At 59.2% G+C, this 22,871-nt stretch overlaps 4 protein-coding genes across 4 annotated transcripts; all 4 read right to left on the bottom strand.

Annotated features, from left to right (window-relative positions):
• Positions 1 to 2,701: 2,701 nt before the first annotated feature.
• LMJF_33_2170 (conserved hypothetical protein) lies at positions 2,702 to 7,132 on the bottom strand (the record flags this gene model as incomplete). The annotated part of the gene is made up of 1 exon (XM_001685926.1): positions 2,702 to 7,132. The coding sequence occupies one exon, from the start codon at positions 7,130 to 7,132 to the stop codon at positions 2,702 to 2,704; it is 4,431 nt and encodes a 1,476-aa protein (XP_001685978.1).
• Positions 7,133 to 8,460: 1,328 nt separating this feature from the next.
• Positions 8,461 to 9,066, bottom strand: LMJF_33_2160 (conserved hypothetical protein; the record flags this gene model as incomplete). The annotated part of the gene is made up of 1 exon (XM_001685925.1): positions 8,461 to 9,066. One exon carries the CDS (start codon positions 9,064 to 9,066, stop codon positions 8,461 to 8,463), a length of 606 nt encoding a protein of 201 aa, XP_001685977.1.
• Positions 9,067 to 13,665: 4,599 nt separating this feature from the next.
• LMJF_33_2150 (conserved hypothetical protein) lies at positions 13,666 to 16,287 on the bottom strand (the record flags this gene model as incomplete). The annotated part of the gene is made up of 1 exon (XM_001685924.1): positions 13,666 to 16,287. One exon carries the CDS (start codon positions 16,285 to 16,287, stop codon positions 13,666 to 13,668), a length of 2,622 nt encoding a protein of 873 aa, XP_001685976.1.
• Positions 16,288 to 20,000: 3,713 nt separating this feature from the next.
• On the bottom strand, positions 20,001 to 22,871 carry LMJF_33_2140 (putative kinesin; the record flags this gene model as incomplete). The annotated part of the gene is made up of 1 exon (XM_001685923.1): positions 20,001 to 22,871. One exon carries the CDS (start codon positions 22,869 to 22,871, stop codon positions 20,001 to 20,003), a length of 2,871 nt encoding a protein of 956 aa, XP_001685975.1.

Here is a 22,871-nt window from a genome sequence, read left to right as displayed (position 1 = left end):
CTGCTTGGCCCGTGCATGGGGCCACGTACGACGTGTGCGTGTATGCGTGTGTGTAAGAAGTCATCCCTCACACCTCCTTCAGCCTGCTCGGTTTCGCCTGGTCCGACCCCTTTTCCCTCCAGCCCCTCCTAGTCGCTAGTGGGTTATTGGCCAAACCGCAAGCCGTGTCGCCAGTTTCAGGCCATTGGAGGAGGCTCACCCGGGGTGAGGCGGAGAAGAGTTCGCTCGATCAGGGGAAAAAAAGGCGTTGAGAAAAGGGGACCTAAACCAGGCAAAGGAGCGAACGACGAGAGAGAGACAAAAACAAAGAAAGGAAGGATCGTGTCCGCATTGGCTGGGAGCATTGCCTACCGTACCCCCAATATCCATGTACCCATAGACACGTACATGTCTGCATGTATGGAACACCCGGTGGCAAGGAATAGAGAATGCCAAAGCCCTGTGCTCGCGCGTGTGTGTGCATGTGTGTATGTATGTGTGTGTGTGCAAGTTCTGTTCGTTCGCATCCACGCGTGGAGTGCCGGCGAAGAAAAGGATGAGAAACTATGAGTTCGATAAAACAACTCGTACGCCCGCCACAACGTCGGACTCAGAGCATCTGCTAGGCTGTATCGCGAGGGGGGGAGGGGGGCATGTCGGAAGCTCACACTCTGAAGGAGGCCATCGATTTCAGCGCGATGGCGCCGCTCGTGGTCGATGGCGAAGTTGCGTTCGTGTCCCCGTACGCCACCCGGAAAGCGCGGACGTGTTGGCCACGAAAGGGGGGGGGGCGTACGCGAGATCTGAGGGGGATCGCGTCTCAAAGGGAGCCAACCCCTTGCGTGGCTGCCCGTGCTTCAGCCGCGTCTGCCATCAACCACCCACCACTACGGGCCAGCTTCTACCCCGCTGGATGGACGAGTCACCCCATCCAACGGAGGACGAATCGGTGTGAGCGTTGAATGCCTGCCTTGCCGGCTGCGTAACCGCAACCTGGCGTGGGCAGCTGGCGATCGCGCGCGAGAACCAGTCGCTTTCGTCCAGTGGATGCAACACCGATGGACTGCAGCTGTACGTTATGCTTGAGGGCGATGCGACCTCGGTTCAGCCTTGCCGTGACCCCTCGGGCCGCTTTCGACAGCCACCGACGCCCGATAAGCTGGAATCGCCAGAGCGTGCGCAGCGAACCGCAGCCTTCCCGAAGAACGCCTCTCGCTGTGCCGCAGAGACTAGGCGGAGCTTCATCGAGTTCGTCGCTCAAGGGTGCCCCCACAGAAGTATGCTTGCCAGCACACTGTCTCCTCCTGTCGGCAGCGTGGCCGACGGTCGCACCACTCGCCGCAACACCAGCTGGAGGTGGTCGCGCACCGCTGCCTCCCCCTTCCCTGCGATGGGCAGGTTGCCGATCTGTGCGACTACTGTTGTCTGTGAAGAGGCCGCCTCTACACCCACGTGTAGGCGGGGACCGCCTCCAAGGGTGGCGACGAGTACGTGTGTGTGTGTGTGTGTGTGTGCGTGTCTGTGGTGCGAGAAATGTGCAGGCGGGCAGAGCAAGAAAGGGAGGAGCGCTACTAAAGTGCGCAAGAGCGACGAGGTGCGCCTTGCCCCGTCAGTGCCACCAGAACTGGAGCTCAAGTCTAACAGAGACGGTCCTCCTGCTTCTCTGAAGCGTTGTGTTCCGGTGCCAGGCGGAGATGCACTCGCTCGCTCTCTCACCAGTGTGTGTCCGAGGGCAAAGTACTCGCGAGGCGAACACATGAGTCGCGCACGATGAGGGGAGCGAAAGAGAGAGCGCGCTAGACCGTTCGCACGAGCAGAGACACAGAGACGCACGTCAGGGGCGCACACCTTCCTCACGCCTTGGCGATAAAGCTCTGGTGCTGTCCTCTTTATCCACGTCGTGCCGTTTGGCGATGGCGCACAATTTTTTTTTTTCGTTCCCATGCGTGTTCTTTCTTTTTTGTTGTTGTCGCTGTTGTCTGCCTGCTTGCTTGCTTGTTCTACTTCGTCAATGCGCTCCACACGCGCGCGCCCGGTCTATCCCTCTCCTGACGTGGTTTCCTTCGTTCTTCCTGGGCTCATCTTCTTCGGTGCGTTCTCCACGCATGCGCGGTTATCGGGGCGGAGGAGTGCGAGCCTGCACCACGCACCATAACGCGCACCAAGGAGAAGGGAAAAGAAGAAAACGAACAAGACAAACAGAAGTGTAACGCGCACACGTGCCCAACGAGCAGAAGCATGGGCAGAGAACAGAAATGGAAGCCAGAGGTAAAAGAGAGAGGCGGAGAAGGGGGGATGGGGCGGGGGCGGGCAAAGTGATGCACCGCGTCTTTCCAATGAACACTAAAAAGAGGAAGCATAATACATCTGGCTGATTTTCTATTCTTCTTCGGTGCTGTTGTTGTTGTCCGTGGCAACCGTGAAAGAGCGACGGAGGCACCAACGGCAAGACGTGTGCAAGTGTCGCCTGAGGCATCCTTTTTTTCCCCCTCTCACCGTCGAGGCAATTCTGTACATCATCGCGAACACCGAAGAATGCGAAACCGAGACAGACAGAGATAGAGAGATGGAAAATCAGCTAAAGACAGAGAAAAAGAGAGCAAAGGTGGATGTGCGCGCACAGGAAAGCCCGCCAACGGAAAAAGCTGTTCACTGCCCTCGCTCACACGAGGCAGTGCATGTGAAGTAGCACGGAGGAGGGGAGCACATGGAAGCCGTATGACTACGCCGCGTCGCCGTCGTCGCTGCTGAGGTTCCAGGCATTCAGTCCGCCACCGTTCACCTCCCGCCACCGCAGCGACGGCGGAGGCGGCGTCAGCGCGAGCTTCGCCGGACGCATCTGACTCTGCAGCCTTGCAGAGTCAGCGGGGAGGGGTAGCATGGACGACACCTCGTCACCTGGGTGCTTGCCGCTGAGGGGGGCGAGACGATGCGGCGGAACGCGTGGAACGTCACTCTCCTTGTTCGGTGCCGTGCGCGTCAGAGTTCGGTTTCGTAGCGAATCCTGCCGAAGCTTCTTTGCCTGTGCGGCGCGTTCTGCCTCCTCGGCAAGCCTCGCGTAACGCCGCTCCTTCGCCAGCACCAGTGCTGCAGCAAGGGGAGGGGAGAAGCTCGTGGCGGAAGATGCTGGCGCCGCCGCCGCCGCTGCAGCAGCAGAGGTGTGAGGCACGGGCTTGGTGAGTGGTTGCACGCCGTTGTGCCCCGTTTTGGCCAGCGTGGTGCCAGGCTCTGGGGAGGGAGGCAGCGCTAACGGTACCGCAGGGGGGCTGCTGGAGCTGCCAGGAAGCGGCGCGGCTGCGACTGGGCCTCCACTCCCTTGCCAGTCAGCGGCAAGCAACGGCACCGCACCGAGGAGATGCGCTTCGGGGGAAGAGAGGGCATAGCCGGAGAGAGGGCCCACGGAGGACGGCAACGTGGATGTTGGGGTCACGGCCGAGCTCGCTGTGCCGTCTGGCGATAGGAGGCCGGAATGTGCGCAAGCGGCGCTGCTGTCCACCGCCGCGGTATCGGGAAAGGATTTATTAGCACCGCGGCGCTGCTGGAGCTGCAAGGAGCGCACGCGCATCATTGCAGCGGCCTCGTCAGCCGGCTGGAACACGCAAGGTGGGTTGCGAAGGTAACGGTTCACAGGTGCATTGCTGTCATCATTGTACGAAACGGCGGCCACGTCAGCTGCCGCCTCCGCAAGAGCGACGGCGTCGGCGTTTCCTGGCTGCGGCACAACGTGATGATACGATTTCGAGAGCGGAAGGGGTGTCATCGTCGTGTAGTAGATGGGGTCGCGACGTGTGTGTCCGTGTCGGTGGCATGCCTGCCAGCCCTCCCGCATCACTGCCTCTTCGTCCGAGAGAGGAATCGCCATGGGCACAAGGTAGATGGGGTGCAGTGCCGTGCTCGCTGCAGCAGATGCCGCCACAGAAGACGCGACGGAAGAAGCGTCGACCGCGGTAAACTGCATCGGCGCTGGGAACAAAATGCGCGTCATGGGCAGCAGTGGCCGTTGCGTGCCCGCCTCTGCTCGCATGCCAACCGCATCCCCAGCGGTGTCGTCGTCCGCCTTCAGCACGTTGCGGCCAGCCTGATCGCCGACGTAGTAGTCACCGCTTTCATGGTCCTGGAAGAGATACACGGGCCCGGCGCGCCGACCGAGCGGGCGGCCCATCTGCACGCCCCGGCAGTACTCCATAACAGCCACAAACGGAGTGATGCGACCCGGCATCGCAGGCCGCTCCGATTCCTCGTTGCTGCCCTGGCCACCCTTGCTTGCCGCCGTCGAGAATGGGGCAAACGGCGCGGCGGAGATGACAGACCCGTCAAGCATGAAATAGGCTCCAGCCCCACCGATGCTGTTGCCGTCTGCGTCTCGCGCCATCGCCAGCCCTATCGGAAGATACATCAGCTGTCCACGAGAGTAGCCGGCCCAGGTGCCCCTCTGCTGCTGCTGCTGATCGTTCGCATCCAGGACGGTGTCATTCAAGTAGGGCGAGCGCCACAAATGACCCGCCAAGTTCAATGTGCCATTGGCGCCGAGCAGTCCCTGCGACCCCTCAGCCGTCAACCTCCGCGCCGTCTCCCACGAGAGCGAGTCCTCGGAGTCCTTCAGCTGGCAATGACCCAAGTGCAAGTCCAGCAGTCGCTGAAGCTCGGCAATGCGCTGCGACGCCTGCATCAGCCGCTGCTCCGTTCGCCTGCCGAGCCGCTGCAGCGCACAAGCCCTCAGCAGCGCTTCTGCAGACACGAACTGCAGGTGCGGCGACTCCGGCTCCGGGTCGGTGGCGCGGGCGCGGGCGCCGGCTCCCTTCTTCATCTCCTTTGCCACAGCGGCCTCCTCCGCCATGGCAGAAGCAGCGGCGTCTTTCATGAAATGCTGCGGCAGCGAAGCCTGCACCACCTTTAGTCGCTTCCGGTCACATGCGCGGCGCATGCGCAGAGCTGCCAGCTCACGCAGCAAGTCCGCGGCCGTTTGCCCGTCCGCCCCACTGACGGACGCCGTGAGCCACTCTTCCCGCTGCCGGCGATGCGCTACCAAGTGCCGCAGCGTACTGTCGTCGTCCGCGTCGCAGTCGCGGAAATAGTAGAAGGACGAGCTGTCGCGGCCCTTTAACAGCGGAGGCGGGGAGTTGCAGCCACGGTGGTCGCCGTCATCGTGTCGGCTGGAGTCTGCGGTGCCTCGGACCTTCCACCGCACCCGACGCCCGCCACCGGCAGCGCTCTCCTTGGATGCAAGGAAATGCATCGCCCGCGTTGCGCGAATCGAAGCGGCGATCTCTTGCACCTCGCCAAACATTTTTCGTGCGTGTACGGTGACCGGGTGCGAGCACCAGTAGGGAAGACCGAGGTCGGCGCGGTAGTAGTTCACCTCCTCGGCAGCATTCGTAGGGGCATGCGGCATGCTGCGCGTCACCTCCACCGAGCTGGCCTTTCCAAGCCGGTGATTCATGGCGGTCATCATTGACGCCTGCTCCTGCGCCTCAAGCACCACGCCTGGCTTCAGGCGCCACTCCTTGTTGCGAAGCAAGTGCGACGCCGATGGCACCTGAGCCGACTCTGGGTGGGGTAGCGGCGAGGCGGTCGCCGAGGATAGAGACGGCCGCACATGTGGCGTCGCCGCTGATGCGGCGGGAGTGAAAAAGGACGCGACCGTCTCAGCCGCTGCAACCGGCAGCGCACCACTGGACAGGAGCTCCACCATGTTCCGCGCCTGCACGTCACGAGCCACCACCAACAGCGTTTGCCGAGCCTGCTGCGCAAACGTGTTGATGAAGTCGAGTAATGCATCGTTGCGGCTCTGCACGGTCAAGAGTGCGCACTCAATCCGCTGCACCTGGTCTGCGTGCTCCTGCTGCATTGCTTGAACCGCCTCCCGCAGCTGGTCCAGCTCCATGTGAAACTTGTGCTTGATCGGCTCCAGGGCGAGGTGCAGCAACCAGCGGAACCCGTTGGCGTTCACCCTCTCGTTCGAAAGCGTCGCAGACGACAAGGGGTCGTCGGGGTTCGAGGCTAGGCTGCCGGAGAGGAAGCTCACCTTTGATTTGGTGCAAGCGCGCAAACTCAGCGAGTGGCGACGATGCCGCGGACTCCCGCGCTCCCAGCCATCCATCGCATCCGTGAAGCGCTGCATCCAGGTGGCATCCGCGCCGTTGAGGATGCGGAGGTACTCTTCGTAATCAAAGATCGCGTCAACGCTATCGGGCTCCGTGCTCCACACCTCAAACGTTGTCGTCTTCTGTGCGGTAGCGCTGCGCGCTGACCCCGGCGTCCGCGCGCGAGCAGCAGTGCTTATCGGGACGTTGATGCGAACACTGTAGCCTTTGTACTTCGGGTGAGGCGTCGCGGACCACCCCTTTGCATCGGGTGGTGCTGCCGGTGCAGCGCCGACTGTAGCCGCCCCCAGCGCGTGCGGTCTTGCTTGCGCTTGCACGTCAGCGCAACGCCCTTCTCCATGATAGCTGATGTGATTTGAGAGCAGCCGACGCACGGGGCCATCATCCGCTTCTGATTCCTCGTCCGATGACATGCTCGGCGGCAGCGGTGTCCCGAGTGGTGACGTCGACGACCGGCTCGTCGGCTCGCCCTGCCCAGTGGCTACGCTTGTGTTGACGAGGAAGTGCTGCAAGGGTGACTCTGTTGTGGGGATAAACTGTGAAACACTGCCACTGACAAGAGGCGCGAGATTCGTGGTGTGCAGTCGGCGAGTGCGAAGCTGTCGCTGAAGATCGTCGATGCGGGAGCGCAGCATTAGGACCTCCCTAAAGTAGCTATGAAGCATGTATTCGTGTGCCTTCTTGAGATCCGACAGCACTGCCCGCAACTCCATGACGCTTTCGTCCGCTTCCTCGACAGCAGCCTTCAACTCGGCATTGTCCTGCTGTAGCTCGACACAACGGTGCTCCAGGGCACGCATATCAGACGCCGGCAGCGCTGTCTTGAAGGCGTTCTCCACAATGTCATTTACCAGCTCCCGGCACACCTGCTCCGGGGGATCGATCAGGTCCATCGGTACGGGCGCCGTCATGTTCTCATAGTTTTTTCGGAGAAGGCTCCCAAGAATGCGCTGAATGTCGCTGTGCACCTGCGGATGCACGCGATGCAGCGTGAGCAGCGATCGAATGTCGCGTGCCGCGCTCTCCACACACAAAGCAAAGGCGCCCATAATGACAGGGGGAGGGCGCGGGGGCAGGGGGCAGAGGAGCGGCCTTCGAGGCGAGAAAGCAGCCAAAAACTATGGCAGCGTGAGCTTGCACCGCAGATGCGCTATCGAGTGGGTGGTGGGGGGCAGCGAGAGAAGGGAGCGAGCGTTAGGCTCGTCTAGAACCCGTCAAGAGCACACGAGCAACAAGGATTTGTTTGCATATAGATATATAAAGGCAAACGAAACAGCGTTCAGCACAAGCGGGGTGCCAGTGTCGCAGCTGTCCGCTGCCGCGCCTCAAGTAAGCCGCTGAGGAGACCGATGCTGAACCTTCTCTTCTCTCTGTGCGTGTGGGTTCTGCGGATAGACTTACTGCAAGACGTCGTACGAGAACGGAAGCGGCAGAAAGAGTCGGACGGGCCCCCACGTGGTGAGGGCGGTCGTCTTCCTGGCGATCGGGTGCTCTTCGTTTGCGCCCAGTCGATGCACCGACAGACGCACGCTTTCAGCCATGGAAGACAAGCGCGACAGAGACGGAGGTGCAAGCGACGCGCGCGTGCGGATGCACACAATCAAAAAAAAAAACGAGATGAGAAGAAGGGCGATACGTCAGCCGAGAGTAAGTGAGAGTTAAGAAGGTAGCGCCGGCGAACGCGCTCCGTCACGACGAGCGAGATAGGGAGCGAGTGCCTGCCGTGTGAGCCGGTTTAAGGAAATGATAGATGGGCATCAGGACGACGCAACACCTGCGAAACCGTCGCGCCTGCCTTATCCTGAGCATGAAAGAATGAAAGCAGCGAGAAGGCTGCACACGTTCACCCATCACAGTGGATGTGGGAATGCAAGCGCCACGCGCTGTGCTCCCGTCGCCCCGTCAAAACTCGCAGTGCGCCCAGACTTCTCGCATGTCATGCGCGAGGGGCGTGGGCGCCTGCGCGTCGTCCTTCTCAAGCATACTCGCGCCGTGGGTGAACGCGAAAAGGGCCAAGATGGCTAGTGCGTCCCATCGTGTCATGACAACGACGAGCGTGTGCAGCTGGTTATTTTGTTTCTCCATCCTTTCCGGTGTTGCTCTCTCGGCCAGTGAGACGTGAAACGTACAACAAACACCTTCCACGCGCGTCAAGCAGACAGCAGCTAAGGTGCTACTCCTTGATGCGGACGCATATGCATACAAGCACAGGCGACGCCTCATCCAAAGTTTCATCGGTCTGGTGCACTGGAGAGCAACGAGAAACTTCAGCACAAGAGAAGAAGATCAGCAGGCACTGACCTCTCCACACACACACACACACACACACACCTCCCTTCGGCCTCTCATGCCCGACACTCGACTACACGATCGTACCTCACATCTTCGACAGCTGCGCGCGACGCCACATTTCCAGACCTTTCTCGAACGTCCCCTTCGTCATTCCACTGGGGCAGTAGCAGGACGTCACACCAATGCCAGACACATGGCGCACATTGTCAGTTTGATTGTCGAAGAAGAGCATCTGCGCGTACTCGGACACACTCGGGTCGACCTTGTTCACTTTTTGAAGGATCATCTCGTGCTGCTTCGCCTTGTTTGCCTTGTAGATCTCGATGCGGTCACTGAATAGGCTGTGCATGGGCACCGTCTTTCCCGCATAGTCGGTGAATTCGAATGTGCCCAGTAGCTCCCTTGCCCAGCTGGGGACGTCGCAGGTGGAAGAGATGGCGAGGTATGTGTTTGCCCACTTCGGGTTTGTTGCGAGGGTCTGCAAGACGTCGCGAGACTCGCCGATGAGGCGCACCTCCGTGCCCGACTTGTCGATCATGATGCTGGGGTTCTGCTTGTGCGGCTTGAAGGGAGAGCCGCCCCACAGCTGGTACATCTCGGGGGTCCAGAGAGTCCCATCGAGATCGAAGACGATCACTCGCGGCAGTAACGTGGCAGCGTCACCATCGGCCTCGGAAGTGACCCTACTCATTCTGTATCCCTACCGCAGACCCCGTCGTTCTAGAAGATCGATGAAGCCGGCGACTGTGATTCAGTGAAGGAATGCTACTGATCAGATAATAACAATTTTGTTGGTTGTTTGCTTGTCTGGTTGTTTTTGCATATGAACGTGGGTCTGATTCGGGTTGGGAGGAGGCAGTGTGGAAAAGATGCAATGATTCTCGGGTCAGCGAGTGCAGACGCGCACAGATCAGCATAGCCATCACACCCACACCATGAGGCGGTTCGGCATTGCGTACATTTGCCCTCGCTTTCTTGCGCCCGAGAAGGGGTTGCGATTCTGCATATGCGTCTCTCCTTCACTTGCGCAGCTTCCTTCTCGCTGATTGGGAGCAGAAACCCATTCGCCACCGCGTGCACGGTGGGATAGCGGAGGAAGTGATGCTTCGCCTGTGTCGCTTGTTCGGCCCCTCCCTCCGGATGCTCGTAAAGCAGTGCGCCAGGCCCTGCGGTGCCTTTTCCCTGAGCTGCTGCGCATGTTTCTTTCGTATGGCGGCTCCAAGTCCTTGGGCACCCCCTGCACGCGCCGGTGCGATAATCGAAACGCCAGTGCGGAAGCAACGATGGACGGTCCTCAGTTGAAGGAAAAGCAGCTGTACGTGTCTCGCTCCAGCTCCAACGCCGCAAGCAGCTCCTCTGCGGGTCCAGTAAACCGGCTCGCCGCCTCCGCGACAGCCGCGGGAACACACAAGGGCCACAAATGGCGTAGAGCCGGAGTAGACCATCTCGCAGCACAGCCGCGCGTGTGTTGACGACACACGCGCGGCGTCGCCCCTGCACGGGCCTCGCAACGGGATTCGACGTCCTGGCAAATGGCATATGCGAGGGCTCCCCTTGCGTTCGATCTGGCCGCGCAAGGGGGGAGGGGTCAAGCTGTGGACATGCATCGATGTGCACGACTCAGCCGCCAGCGAGATATAGTTCCCTCAAAGCCCCGAAGCGCTCAGCAAGTCCAAGAGAGAGAGAGAATCAGCCTCTGCACTGAAGCGCCACAAACGCCTCCGTGCTGCGTACTCGTCCACAGACTCCAAAGCCAAGAAAAATAAAAAATAAGGAGTAGTTTCTCCATGCGCGCCGTCGCGTGGCGAATGGGCAACAGGTCCAGGTGCACACGCACCACGAATTGTCCGCCGTGCGAAGTGAGGCGGCGCTGGCCATCACGTACCCAAAACGATAACAATCAGCAACGCGCAGACGGAGATGGGGCGATACACAGGACATGTCTCCGTTGCAATCCTGTTCTCCGAGGAACACAGCAGCGGTAGGGGTAGTCGCAGTGGCCCCAAGTCTCACAGAGCTCGCAGCGTGCGCAAAGGGAAGGAAAAGCCCATGGTACTCTACGCGTGTGTGTATCCGCTGAGGCGTCGATTGCTGTGCTCGCCCACGTGCATCTGTCTGCCGCCGCTGAGGAGAGCGAGGAAACGCAGGCGGCGTTAAGAGGGAGGGGGGGGGAAGAAAGTAGCGCGCAGGCGACTAAAGTACCCGCGTGTTCGTTTGTGTTTCTACCTCGAGCAGATTTGCGCACGGTCCTACACGTGTACGTGTATGTGTACGAGGGTACGTGTGGCAGAGAAAAGTCGGGAGAGACCCCACACCACTGAAAAAAAAAATTTGTAGCAGCCAAGAAGTTGGTGAATGGCCAGAGGAGGCGGAGAGCGATAACCAAATCGCGTCATGGAGACACACGCTCAAACCAGCACGTATGCGGTGCGAAGCGGGAGTAGGCAAGTGCAGTAGGCGTGATATGGCCTACACCTCACGCAGTGATAGACCCGACGCGTTCGGGGAGACGATGCGGTGCTGAAGCAATAAACGCCACACGCAGACGCCGAATCCGCGCGCGCCCAGGCGCGGGGTGAAGACGGCGCAAGCCAGGGTACCTGGAATACAGCAATGGCGCCACCGTTTTCCCCCTTTCCTTGGCTCTAAATGCAGTGTATCTTTGTAGGATCATAGCCCATGCACCCTCAACGCCGCGAAGTGCCTCCTCCACTACTTTTTCTGTCCTCCGAGGGTTCTTGTGTTCTTTTTATTCCGCCTTTCCCTTCTCTTGACCGTTGTTGCTGCTCTACAGGAGACGTGCGTACGTGTGCGGCTGCGTGCGTACAGGTCATTCTGCGCCCTTCTTAGCAACAAAAACCCCAAACAGATATTCCTGAAACTCTCTGTTTTTGCGCACCATTATCGAAACAATTTAAAGCGCATGCACACTCACAGAAGGACTGTAACATACATCAATTTCTGCTCCTACATACGTGCGCCTTCATTTTCCTCTGTCGTGCCCGCATCATCGTCAGCATCGAGCACACGTGCGCCCGCAACTTCCACTTTCTTACTATCCTTGCCTACACAGCACCACACATCTGTGACGTGAGAACGGGCGCAGCCTGCTCACCCAACCGGCGGAAACGAAAAAAAAAAAACACAAGCTTCGCAGAAAGCGAAGATAAGCGGAGGAACAAAACGAGGAAACGAACGAAAGAGGAACGACCTCAAGAAAAGGAGAACAGGCACATAGATGTACACTTGTACACATACACACAGACACATGCAAAATATTCACGCGCTCAGCGAAGAATAGATGGCAAAGAAAGGGGGAGGGAGACGACAAAAAGGGGGAAAATTGATGTGCGTTCAACGCATATGTGAGCGTGTGTGCGTTTCTGTGTCTTCCATGTGGACGAGTTTCACATCGACGCGTACCCACAGACATGTGCATACATACAGATGCCTTCGCAGCGCTGCTCTTTATTTTTTTTCTGCTTGTTTCTTTTCCTGTTGATTTGTTGTAGCCCACTTCTTCTGCCACTTCACACCTGCCTCACTTTGGACACCCACCTGTTCGTCTTTCGAGGTGCTTACATTGCGGTAGATGCAGGCGTCTGTGCGTGGCAGAGCATCCACGTCGCCTATTACTTGACCTACTTCCCCCACCCACCCACTCACCTACCAATGGGGCACAGCAGTGCTGTTCAGCGAACCAGTCATCGCCGTCATTGCCACCACTGGTGCAACCTTCTCGTCTTGCCTCTTGGGGCTTTGGTGGCGCTGTTTATGTCTTTTCGCGTGCGCGTGCGCTCTGAAAGGGGTAGTGTCGTGTTTCTTTTCTCGCACCCTTTCCATGATACAGCAAACGAAAACTGAAGTGAAACTCCCCCCCCCCCCGACACACACACACACACACATCGCCCAACGAGCAAGTGAGGCCGAGAAATGGCACGCTATGTATATATATATATATATGTGTGTGTGTGTGCGAGAGCATGCGGAGTTGATGTGTACTCAGCATAGACGACCGAAAAAAAGAGGAGGGTAGCGGCGTTGACCAAGAAAAGCAAGAGGAGGGGAGTAGGTAGGTCGGTCGGTCGGTGAGTGCTCAGCGAGTCGTGGGAAGAACAAGTTCGGAGGCAAGCACACGAAAAGAAAATATAAACAATAATCACAAAAGGTAGAAACTGCAACGGTCATCATGGTGTCACAGAATAGTAAACAAATAAACCCTCGGTTTCGCTTTCGCATCGGTGCGCGTGCGCACGTGCACGAGTGCGTGCTAGTGCGAGTGCCACGCCGACGCGCAAGAGGGAGACGGCAAGCGAAGAAGTAAAACTAAAAGGAGGGGAGGAGGCAAGGAAGGGAGGGAAGAAGAGAAAATACCGTACAGTACATACGCACATGGATCCAAAGAACAACCATGCAGCTACAAACCACAACAACACACAGACAGAACGAAAAAAGGGATAGGAGGGGCAAGTGGCAGCAGGGCTGCATCGAGAACCATTCAGCAGACAATGAGCGAAAAAGTTATCCACAACGCTCTTGCTCAAGCATTGGCGCTGCACGTTGGGCAAGAGGTGACGAAACCACTGTGAAGGAGGATTGATACGCGAAAGACACACATGTTAGCGCTGGCAAAAAGTCCAAGACTCTCCTCCACAGGCTCAGCCTCTATTTTTTTTTCGTTTCTCACTATCGCTATTGATACATGAGCGCTCGATCGTCGTCATATCTCCCCTCTCACCACCCTTTTCTTCGCCTCGCGCACCGCACACTGGCATCGCACGCCGACATCATACACGAGTGCGAAAAGCACCGCCAGCGATCCGTGGAGGACAGGAAAAATGGACGTCATCAACCATCCTTGCCTTTTCGCTTCGTCGCTCTCCCTCCCTCGCTCACCATGGCCCCCCTCCATCGCCGAGAGATCCGCTTGCGTTACCATTTATTTGCAACACAAGCTTCGCACGGCTGGCCCCCTACGCGCACACGCCACGTCACGCGCCCTGGAAAGAGCTGAGGGCACAAGACAAAAGAAAAGCGAGCGAGACGTGAAGCATGCCGGTAACGCACCACTGCTGTCCACCGCCACCAAAAGACGACGGCGCACGCAGTCAACCAACAGCAACCGCGGCGTACCGCCAGTCGCTGTCCTTCTCGTACCCCCGAGGCGTTCGGCTGCGACGCGTCGCGTCCACACGCCTGGCAAGCGTTGCTTCACTTGCACTTGCCTTCGCTCGCTGCAGCCCGACGCGGCGACCTTGTCGTACGTGCGGTGGGCACGCCCCCGTCGGCCCTAGACAAAGCTCCAGAAGCGCACAAACCCGTCCGGCGACGCGGTCACCACCCGATGCGACATGCTCTGCACCTTGACGCCGCGCGAGAGACCCTTCCAGCCTTGTGGGTAGCCGCCCAGCACCGTGTGCAGCTTTCGGACGTCCCACAGGTACAGGTTCTCGCCGACGCTGGCCGCAAGGTGCACGTCGTCAACGTCCAGCCCGGTAACGTAGTTTTTTAGCTTCAAGGTGTGCATCGTGTGCGCCGCCAGCTCCGTCGCCGCTGCGCCGCCCTGCACAGACGACGTTAGGCCGCCCGGTACTCGCAAATCCCATGAGAGGATACTACTATCGAAGGAGCCGGTGAAGAACTGATTATCATCGAGGACGGCGAGGGCGGGCAGCTTGCGAGTGTGGTCTACCAGGGTGCCGAGTGGCCTAGCCGTCATCACGTCCACTACACAGACGGAGCCATCGCCCCCGCCTACCAGGGCCGTGGCCGAGTTTGGCAAGCATCCCACCACCTGCGCGTTTGATGGGATGGACACGAGATGCACTGCATCGCTCTCCGCCTCACGGATGACTAGGCTGTTGTGCAAGCCACCGATGAGCAGTGGGGAGGGATTGATGTTCTTGAGGTAGCAGACGCAGTACACGTCAGAGCCGAGCGATGTCGCCGCCGTTGGCACAAGCACCGCGTCATCAGTCAAGGCGCCGCCGAGCGATGCGCCTAGCCTCCAGGCGGCAGACGTGCCGTCCTCGCAGCCAGTGGCGAAATGGAACTTGTCTTTGAAGCTGACATCCCAGATAGAGGCGTTGTGCGCGTGTGCCTGGAGGAGCGAGTTACCCAGCGAGTCGAGGAAGTAAACGTTACCGCACGAGGAGCCGACAGCGAAGCGGCCCTCCTCACCGGCTGACTGCACGCAGAGGAACTTATCGCCGCTCACACCGCTGAAGGTCTTGAAGAGCGCGACGCTGCCGCTGACGTCGATTGGGCAGTCACGCTTTGGCACCTTGACTACCTCGCGGGGTGCGATGTCGACGATCTCCACCGCGGCACTGATGCGCACGTGTTTCTTGGCGGGCTTCTGCACCGTGGCCCTCGGCGTCACAGAAGCCTGCAGGCTGCGCGGCGACGGGCCCCCGATCTGTGACTGAGTGAGTGCGTCCGCCGTGACGAGACGCGCACGCGAGATCGATGCGGCCATGGAGTCGGACAGGAAGGACGAACCCTGAAAGTTGGAGACGACCTTGATGACGACGGCATGATGCATGAGCGCCTTGGGAAAGTGCGGATGTGACTCCAAGGCTATGATGATCCGCGCCGAGGGGTCAAAGCCCTCCAGGTTGTGCATGTGGGCATCCTCCAGCAGCTCCTCGAAGATGAGGCAGGTGCTGATAGACTTGTGCGCGTTGACCATTATAAACCACGCACCGCTACGCATGGCCTCTGCAAACTGAGCCGCGAGCACTTCCGGCTTCGGCCGGAGGCGTAGCTTCACGCTCAAGTCGAAGGCGACAACGCGCTTCTTCGCAGTCAACGCAAGCAGCTCGATTTCCGCAATCGGGTTCACATCCTGCGTGACGCAAATGACGCAATACCCCATCTCCACACAATCCAGCGCGCGCTTGATACGGCCCTTCACCGTCATCTCCGCTACGTCAGTGGGAGTGTGTCCGTAGGTACCGGCGCCGGACCCCACGTGGCGCAGCACTTCGTCCCCGCGCATCGAGAGCTTCATCTTCTCAAACTCCAGCAGCCCCGGTGTCGAAAACTCGGACCCTGCCTGTGCCGCAGCGGCCGCGGCAGCAGCGGCAGTGATGCACCCGTCAGACGGAGATGTGCCCTTCAGCTGGCAAATGCGCACCGTGTCGAAGTCGCTTGAGGAAGCCTCCGAGGCGGCCTCACTGTCGTCCAGGTCCGATGAGGAGCTGCTGCTCTTGCTGTGGCTGGGCCGTAGCACCGGCGGCGCTGGCGGGGAGGATGCTCGTCGCGTTGCCGGCTGCGGGGTGCCACGAGTCGCTGGTGTACATGTAGAGCGGCGACTCGCTGCCACGGTCGCGTTGGGTGAAGCAGCGCTGACAGACTCCTTGAGCAGCGCCGCCGCTGTTCCTGGGTGGCCGATCATGCTACGCCGGAAAGACCCGCGCAAATCTGCATCGATCGCCGGCAGCGCCGGAGGCGGCTCCTCGATGGACGGGGGCGCTATTTCGCTGATCAGCTCCTGTACGGCAGCGGAGCTCGGAGACTTCACCTTGCTCACCGCACCGTCGCTGAGAACACTCCCTTCAATCGACACCTTGGATGCATGCTCATCGGTGCGCTCAAAGGTGACGGTGATTAGGGTCTTTGGAAAGAGCGCCACAGAGTTCGGCACCGTCTTCTCCTCTCCTGTAACCGATGGTGGGTTGCGGTGCCGCATGACCAAACTCAGAAGCGCTGCCTTCAGCTCAGGGCTGTCCGCGACAGGACTGCCGTTCACTGCCGATACGCGCGACGTCGCCCACAACACCTGTTTCACCAGCTCCCGTGAGGCATCTGGCAAGACGCGCTCAATGCGGCAGCTGGGGTCGAACGAGAAGCTCGCGTTGAGTGCCTCAACTGTGGTCGCCACATCGTAGGTGTGTCCCTTGAGTGGCATTTTCGTCTGCTTTCGACAAGGACAGGGGACGGGCCAGAGAGAAAGAGGGAAGGCCAGCACGGCGAGTAGTGCAGCGAGGACGGAGGTTCGTTAGGCTACGCCAGTTCACCCAGAAATGGCGATGGTGCACTGCTTCTCTCTCTCTCTTCCGTTTTTATCTTTGCCGCCTCTCGCTCACAACGTGTCGCACGTGATGGAGATGGCGTCTATTCCGGCATCAAAAAAAAAGTTGAGCCGAAAACGGTGGCTCGGCGCGCGCTTTGACTGGGCGGCGACCGCTGCGGCGTTTTCACTGCGGCAGCCGGAGCGTGTTGGCGATCGCGTGCGTAGGAGGAGTGGAGGAAGAGGAGGAGGAGGGAGGGAGAGAGGGAGGAAGAGGGGAGGGGGGAACTGCTGCTCTTCTGCCCACTGTACGTCTCTCTCTTACCGTCGAAGCACAGACCAGACGCGTCTTGGCAGAGAGGGAGGGGGAGTAGCAACAGCGCTCCGCTCGTATTCCCCACCCTTCAAGTGCTGCCAATCCAGTAAGTATACGTCGGCGAAGCACGAAAAGGGGGCTTGTCCGGCTGATCTGCTCTACTCTGAAGCAACTATATATATATATATATGCACAAAGAATAGAGAGAACGCCTACAGTTTGGAGAGGGGGACGACGAAGAGAAAAGAGGGTACACCTCACAGAGGTAAGATCTGGCACCCCGCATCAGCGGCCGCAGCAGAGCAAAGCCGGTGGGGAAGACACACGGGGCTGCGGCAGTGCGCGCTCGCTCGCGCAACGGCAGCACACGTTCGAAAGCACTCGGTTGAACGGATGCGGAGCACAAAGGCAGGAAAGTACTCCAAGGTTTACGAACCCAAAAGGAAATATAGGGAAAAGAGAGAGACTGTCGGTGAGTGCACACCGCGTTGGATCACTGTATAACTGTGATGTGTACTAGGTGATGAGGAGAAGTGAAGTCCAACGATGGGGTGGCGCGCCCGTTGTGTTGACTAAGGAAGAGATTAGCCAGGAAAAGGGACCTCGAAGCACGTTCCAGACGAGAGAGGTTGCAAGGGGCAAAGATGCTGATGAAGACAATTATCGGAGAGGAGTAAGCGACACAAGGCAACAACCGGAATAAAACATGGTCCACACCGCCGGTGAAATGTGTGCCGTTTTTTTTGGTGCTGTGTTCGGTGTCGCTCAGCGCTTGCTCCTTCGCTGCGTGTGGACGACTGTATGTGTGCTCAGCTTTACGTCTGTGTAGGATTGAGATGGGAGGGGAAGGGGGGGCGTGTACGGTGGTGGGGAGAGAGAATATGTGTACCTCTGATGTCAGAACGCGCAACCGTGCCAGCACGCACCCCCCACACACGTACGGTCATGCACAGAGAAAGAGAGAGAGCGGCACATACGCCGCGAGCGTGTGTGTGGTGTGTGTGTGTGTGTGTGTGCGACGAAGCCACAGCGAACAAACAAAAAAGAAAAGGAGGGACGGGTTATACGACGAAAACGACAACGAGAGCATATACATGTACGAAGAAAGAGGGAGAAGGTCGAGAAGAGCATCATGACGCTAGAGGTTGTGAGACCTTGGCATCGCCTGCAGAAGAGTTCTTCTGAAGGGCCACATCCCGGGACCTTGGAAGCGCGCGAAGCAAAAAAAAGTGAGGGACGCGCATGGAGGTTGATGAGCCTCCATGAGGTAGCTTTTTTTTTTGCCGGCCGCTGCATGCACGATGCATGCGCTGCGCAGCGCGTTCGAAGAAGCGCACAGCGTAGGAGGCGTAAGCAACCAGGTCACAGGCAGGAGGGGGAAGGGGGGAGGGGTATTGTGCCGCAACTCGGCACTTTCATGCGAGGGTATTCGTCGCCACCAGACGTATTGCCGATGACACTCGCATAAATTGTTTTCCTTTTTTTTTCATTTCTGCATCCCGTTCCATTGTACCTGGTGGGGCAAGAGGATCTAGGAGAAACAAGTGAGCGCACACGTGACCGAGCAACGATGCACAACAAGATACACAGACCTTCTCGCCTTTTCTTCGTTCCTTTCGCGTTCCTTCTCCCCGCGCCTGGGCAGCAGAGGAGACCAGCTAAGAACAAAAAAAAGGGTAAAGAAGAAGGGAGAGGGACGGCGCAGATGCGGCCACAGCGAATACAGCGGCCCACAACACCATCACAGGAAGCGCACAAGAGAACAAAACAATAAAAAAGAAACCGAGACATCGGGCACACGCTCTCGGAGAGAGAGGGAGACGGGCGAGGGAACAAGGAGGAAGAGCGCGCACTCAGAGCGACACACAGACGACGATCACACGAAGAAGGGAGAAAACAATTTGAAAAGGAGACAGTGTACACGATGATGTGACTACCGCCTGCCCTCACGAATGTGAGATCAGGGAGAAAGGGAAACAGAGGAAGGCAAGCTATCCCGTTGACGGGCCCCATCCGCATTTTCTTGCTTAACGTGGGCGATGTTGAGAAGGCGCTAGACATCGCCAGGAAGGGCCAGGGGGGGGGGGGGGAGGCTCCGCCCCGTACGCCACTCACGGCATTGCTGCTTTTCGTCTCCATGCCTTCCGCAAAGGCGCAGGGTCCGCCCTTCCCCACCCCTCATGTCTCACGCCGCGGAGGACACGATGGGGGCCGCGGGCCGGGGTGGGGGCGACTGGAGCTCACAGACAAGATAGCAAAACAAGTCGGCATCTTCCCCCACATAAGAGGGAGTAAAAGAGAGCTACTCCGCCCCACGCGCACACACACACGTATGTCGCGGCCGAAAGCTGCCCGACAGGAGCAGCTGAGAGCCCCCCCCCCTCCCCGTACAAGAGAGCAGCAGCACTCGTTTGAAATGCGATGCCGGGGGGGGGGAGCAAAGCCCTCAAGCGCCCGTGGCTGACGTGTGCGAAAAAGAAGAAGCCTGGGAAGAAGAGAAAGAGGTGGACGGATGCGCGACCCCACAAAATGGAAGAAGCACCACCATGCACTCGCCGGCCACCACCCTGACAAGACCAGTGCCTTGTTTGTTTCTTCTGTTCTCAGTTGGGGGGGGGGGGGGGGGCAGGAAAAGAGAGGCAAGACTTTGGCATCCCCCATCCTTCCTTGGTGTGCCGCGTATGCCGTGGTCAGGGTGACGAAGCAAACAAAAGCAAACAACAAAGAAGATGAGCATCGATGAATGCACAATGGCACACGGGCGCACAGTAACACACTAACGAAAAAAAAAAACGAAAAGAGATGGGGATCAAACATGTAGAGAACGAGAAGAAGAGGGTCGGGAGACGCCAGTAAAGGCAGATGAGAAACGGTATCCAGAAGAGCGCGCACGCACATGGAAAGCTGCATCCATGAACACCCCATTCTGCTCGCCGTTTGTGTTGCTCTCCTTACCCCTGCTGGGTGCGCCTCGCAGCGATTCGCCACATGTGCGCGACCACCACCACCATCGCAGCTGGCTCGTGTTCCCCAGCGCAGCGGGTCCGATAAAAAGGCAAGATCGTAAGCGAAGGCACACGTCAAGGGAGATGGTGAGAATGGCAGCGACAGAGAGAGTGTCTACGCACAAGCTTACATGCGGGTAATGCAAGAGTAGCGCACACAGCTCCCCTGAAGACACGCACGGTAACGAGCCGTAAGAGAGGCAAGAAAAGGCGCAGCTTCCGCTCGGCCGGCGCCACCCCAAGCGCGGGCTACACGAGCGTCACCCGTGTCGCTAACAGCGACGAGGCTTTCATGAAGGAGACGTTGAGTGAGAGTTGGAGTTCAACGCGTAAAGGGCCCGCTCCACCGCCGGGCGGGAGTTCTGCCGCTTCACTTTGCGTCGTGCCGCAATCCCGATCGGTGGGGAGGAGGTGAGCTGATGCGATACCGGCCGCCCGTCCTCCTTTTCCTCCTGTGTCTCCTCATCCGCGTCGAATGCCGCATCGTCCTCCGCGACCGCGGTGTACTTGTGCGCCGCGCGAGAAGACACGGCGGCAGCAGCAGAGGGCTTGGGCCGACTCCAATTCTCCTTCCCCATAGATGCCTGATACAGTTCTGCCAATGAAATGTTGTCCGTGTCGTCGGCGCTGTCGGGCACAGTGGCGTGGTGGCGCCGGTGCGCAGCAGCCTCTGCGGCAGAGCGGGGAGCGGCGCACTGATGCTCCTCTCCTACATCGCCCTCTTCGGGGTCGTGGTACACCGCCGTCTCCTCAACGCCTTTGCGGCCCTGCCGTCGGCGCGTCTCGCTACTGCTGCTTACGCTACGATGGTTACGCACGCGGGCAGACCCCTGCTGCCGCTGCGACTGAGTCTGCTGATTGCGGCTTGTAGATGCTACCGTGGGTGACGCATGGCTGCTGCCGCCCCTGCGCTGAAGCTGCGCTTTGAGACTGTCTAAGATGGAAAGCGCGTTCTTCACGCCGTCCGCGTAGCTGGCCGAGCTTCGCCGGCCCCGCGCCTCCACCTGCGCGGTCGCCTCCGCCTGGCGAAAGCCAGCGCGCACCTCTTCATCAGCTACACTGCGTCCGCCATGCTGTGACGCGTTCGAGCCGGGTCCTGCGCCGGCGGTTTCGGCCAGGCGAGTGATAGTGACGCCGCCACCGCCACTCTGCGGAGAGCGGCTACTGCCTCCACGGCTGCCACGCGATACACGAAGGCTCTCGCGCACGCGCCGCAGACTCTCGCGGCGAACGCCACGCCGTGCCTGCGCCATCAGCGCCTTTTCCTCACGCTCCAGACGGTGAATGCGTTCCTCCACCTCGCTGTCAGCAACGCCGCGGTAGTAATCGACAAGATCCTCCTCTGAGAGGTCAGACACGTTCGGGAGCGGTTGCGGTGATACGGAAGCGGAGCCGCGTTCGCTGTCTTGCTGCTGCTGCCTCCTCGCCTCCTCGATGTCGTCCTTCACCATTTCGTGTGCTGTCTTCAGGTCCTCCAATTCATCGCGAGCCTTCATCAGGGCCGTCCGCAGTTCCTTCATATGCAGCGTGCGGCTCCCGGCATCGCCATCCTGCAACGACAGGATGGTATGGAGGTGATGGCGGTACTGCTGATGCTCTGCAGCACCGCTGGCGTTTTCGACTAGCTTCGCCTGCAGCGCCGAGAGCCCGGCTTGAATGATGGGAATATTGCGCGACGCAATTCGCTCCCAGCACACAACCCACTCGTACTGGATGCGTGCACGACGCGCCAGCTCTAGCTGAAGCAGCACGTCCATCTCACTCCGCTGCTTCTGCCGCGCCTCGTAGAGCTGATACTCCCACCCTGCCAAATTCGTGTCGAGTGATGAGACCTTGGTCCTGAGCTCCTCCTCCAGTTTCGCTATCTTGTCCTTTCGGGACTCGATCTCGGACGCCACGTCGCGCTGCCGCTTCCTCTCGTTCTCAGCCAGCTCCTGGTTGCCGATCCGCTGCCGCACCAGGTCGTTCTGCTGGTTATACAGTCGTCCAATATGGTCGATGGCCATGGCGTGGTCGTGCGCCACGAGCAGGCGCTGCGCGTTCGCCAGCGAGTGCAAGCAGTCGGACACCTGCGCCTGGTAGTTGCTGACGACCAAGGCAACCGTGGTGCCGCAGTAGTGAAAGCTGTCGCGCAGCCCACGCTGGTACTCCGCCTCAGCCGACTCCTGCAGGCCCTCAATGAGCTGCCGTGCACCGTCACTATACTGATGCGTGAAAAGTGGCGGCATATTCAGAACGACGACAGGGTCGTTCTTGATCTTCATCGCGCGCTGCGTGAAGCGGAGTGTCGCGACGGTTTGGTCAAAGTTCTCGCGGGAGGGGTTCACGCAGCAGAGTATTAGCGTGATACCGGAGCCGCCCAGGCATGTGCGAAGGAGGCGCGTCAGCTTGGCGTCTCTGTATGGAACATAGGGTCGCCTCTCGACGATGGCGTCCACCACGTTGCCCAGAGTTAGAAGGCTGCGGTTGATGTAGCCGCCCTCTCGAAGGGAAATGCCATCCGTGTTCGCGCGCGACGCCGACTCGGAGCCGGCTAGGTCGACCAAGTTGATGACGCTCTTGCCAACCCGATTGCGCCGATGTATTTCGAAGGTGAGGATGACGTGCGAGCGACTACTGTGCTCGTTCAGGTTGGTGACGCCGTACTTGCGGTTCCGTTCCGCTGCCGCCTGCAGCTGTATAAAGTCGTCAAACGTTTCCACGTCGATCATCTTCTTATCAAAGAAAACGCCACCGTCAGGGGCATCGTGCAGCACAAGTTCGCCTCGCTGAGGCTCTAGAAGGTCCTTGACGGACTCGTTGTAGATCTCCGTGTAGAATGCCTGTATCTTTGTACCCGGAGTGGTTCGCTTCAACTCTAACAGTAATTTTGCTGCCCGCGGCACCATGCCAGAATCGTGATCTACGCCGATCATGCTATGCGTCTTGCCGCTGCCGGTCTGACCGTACGCCATAATGGTGACGTTCTTGCCATCGAACGCCGCGTGCACAACCGCCTCCATGCCGTGGAAGATGGACTCATTCGTGCTGTTGCTCGGGTACACCTTGTTGTAAACGTACCGGGTGTTGGGGTTGGCCGTGCTGTAAAGCACGGTTTCGGCACTGGACCATACAACGTTCGCCACGGACGGGCGAACGCGCACGTGCACCTCAATGCTCAT

Source organism: Leishmania major, chromosome 33 (genome assembly GCF_000002725.2).
Source record: "Leishmania major strain Friedlin complete genome, chromosome 33".
Lineage (NCBI taxonomy): Eukaryota > Euglenozoa > Kinetoplastea > Trypanosomatida > Trypanosomatidae > Leishmania > Leishmania major.
This window is presented reverse-complemented; position numbering and strand designations above follow the sequence as displayed.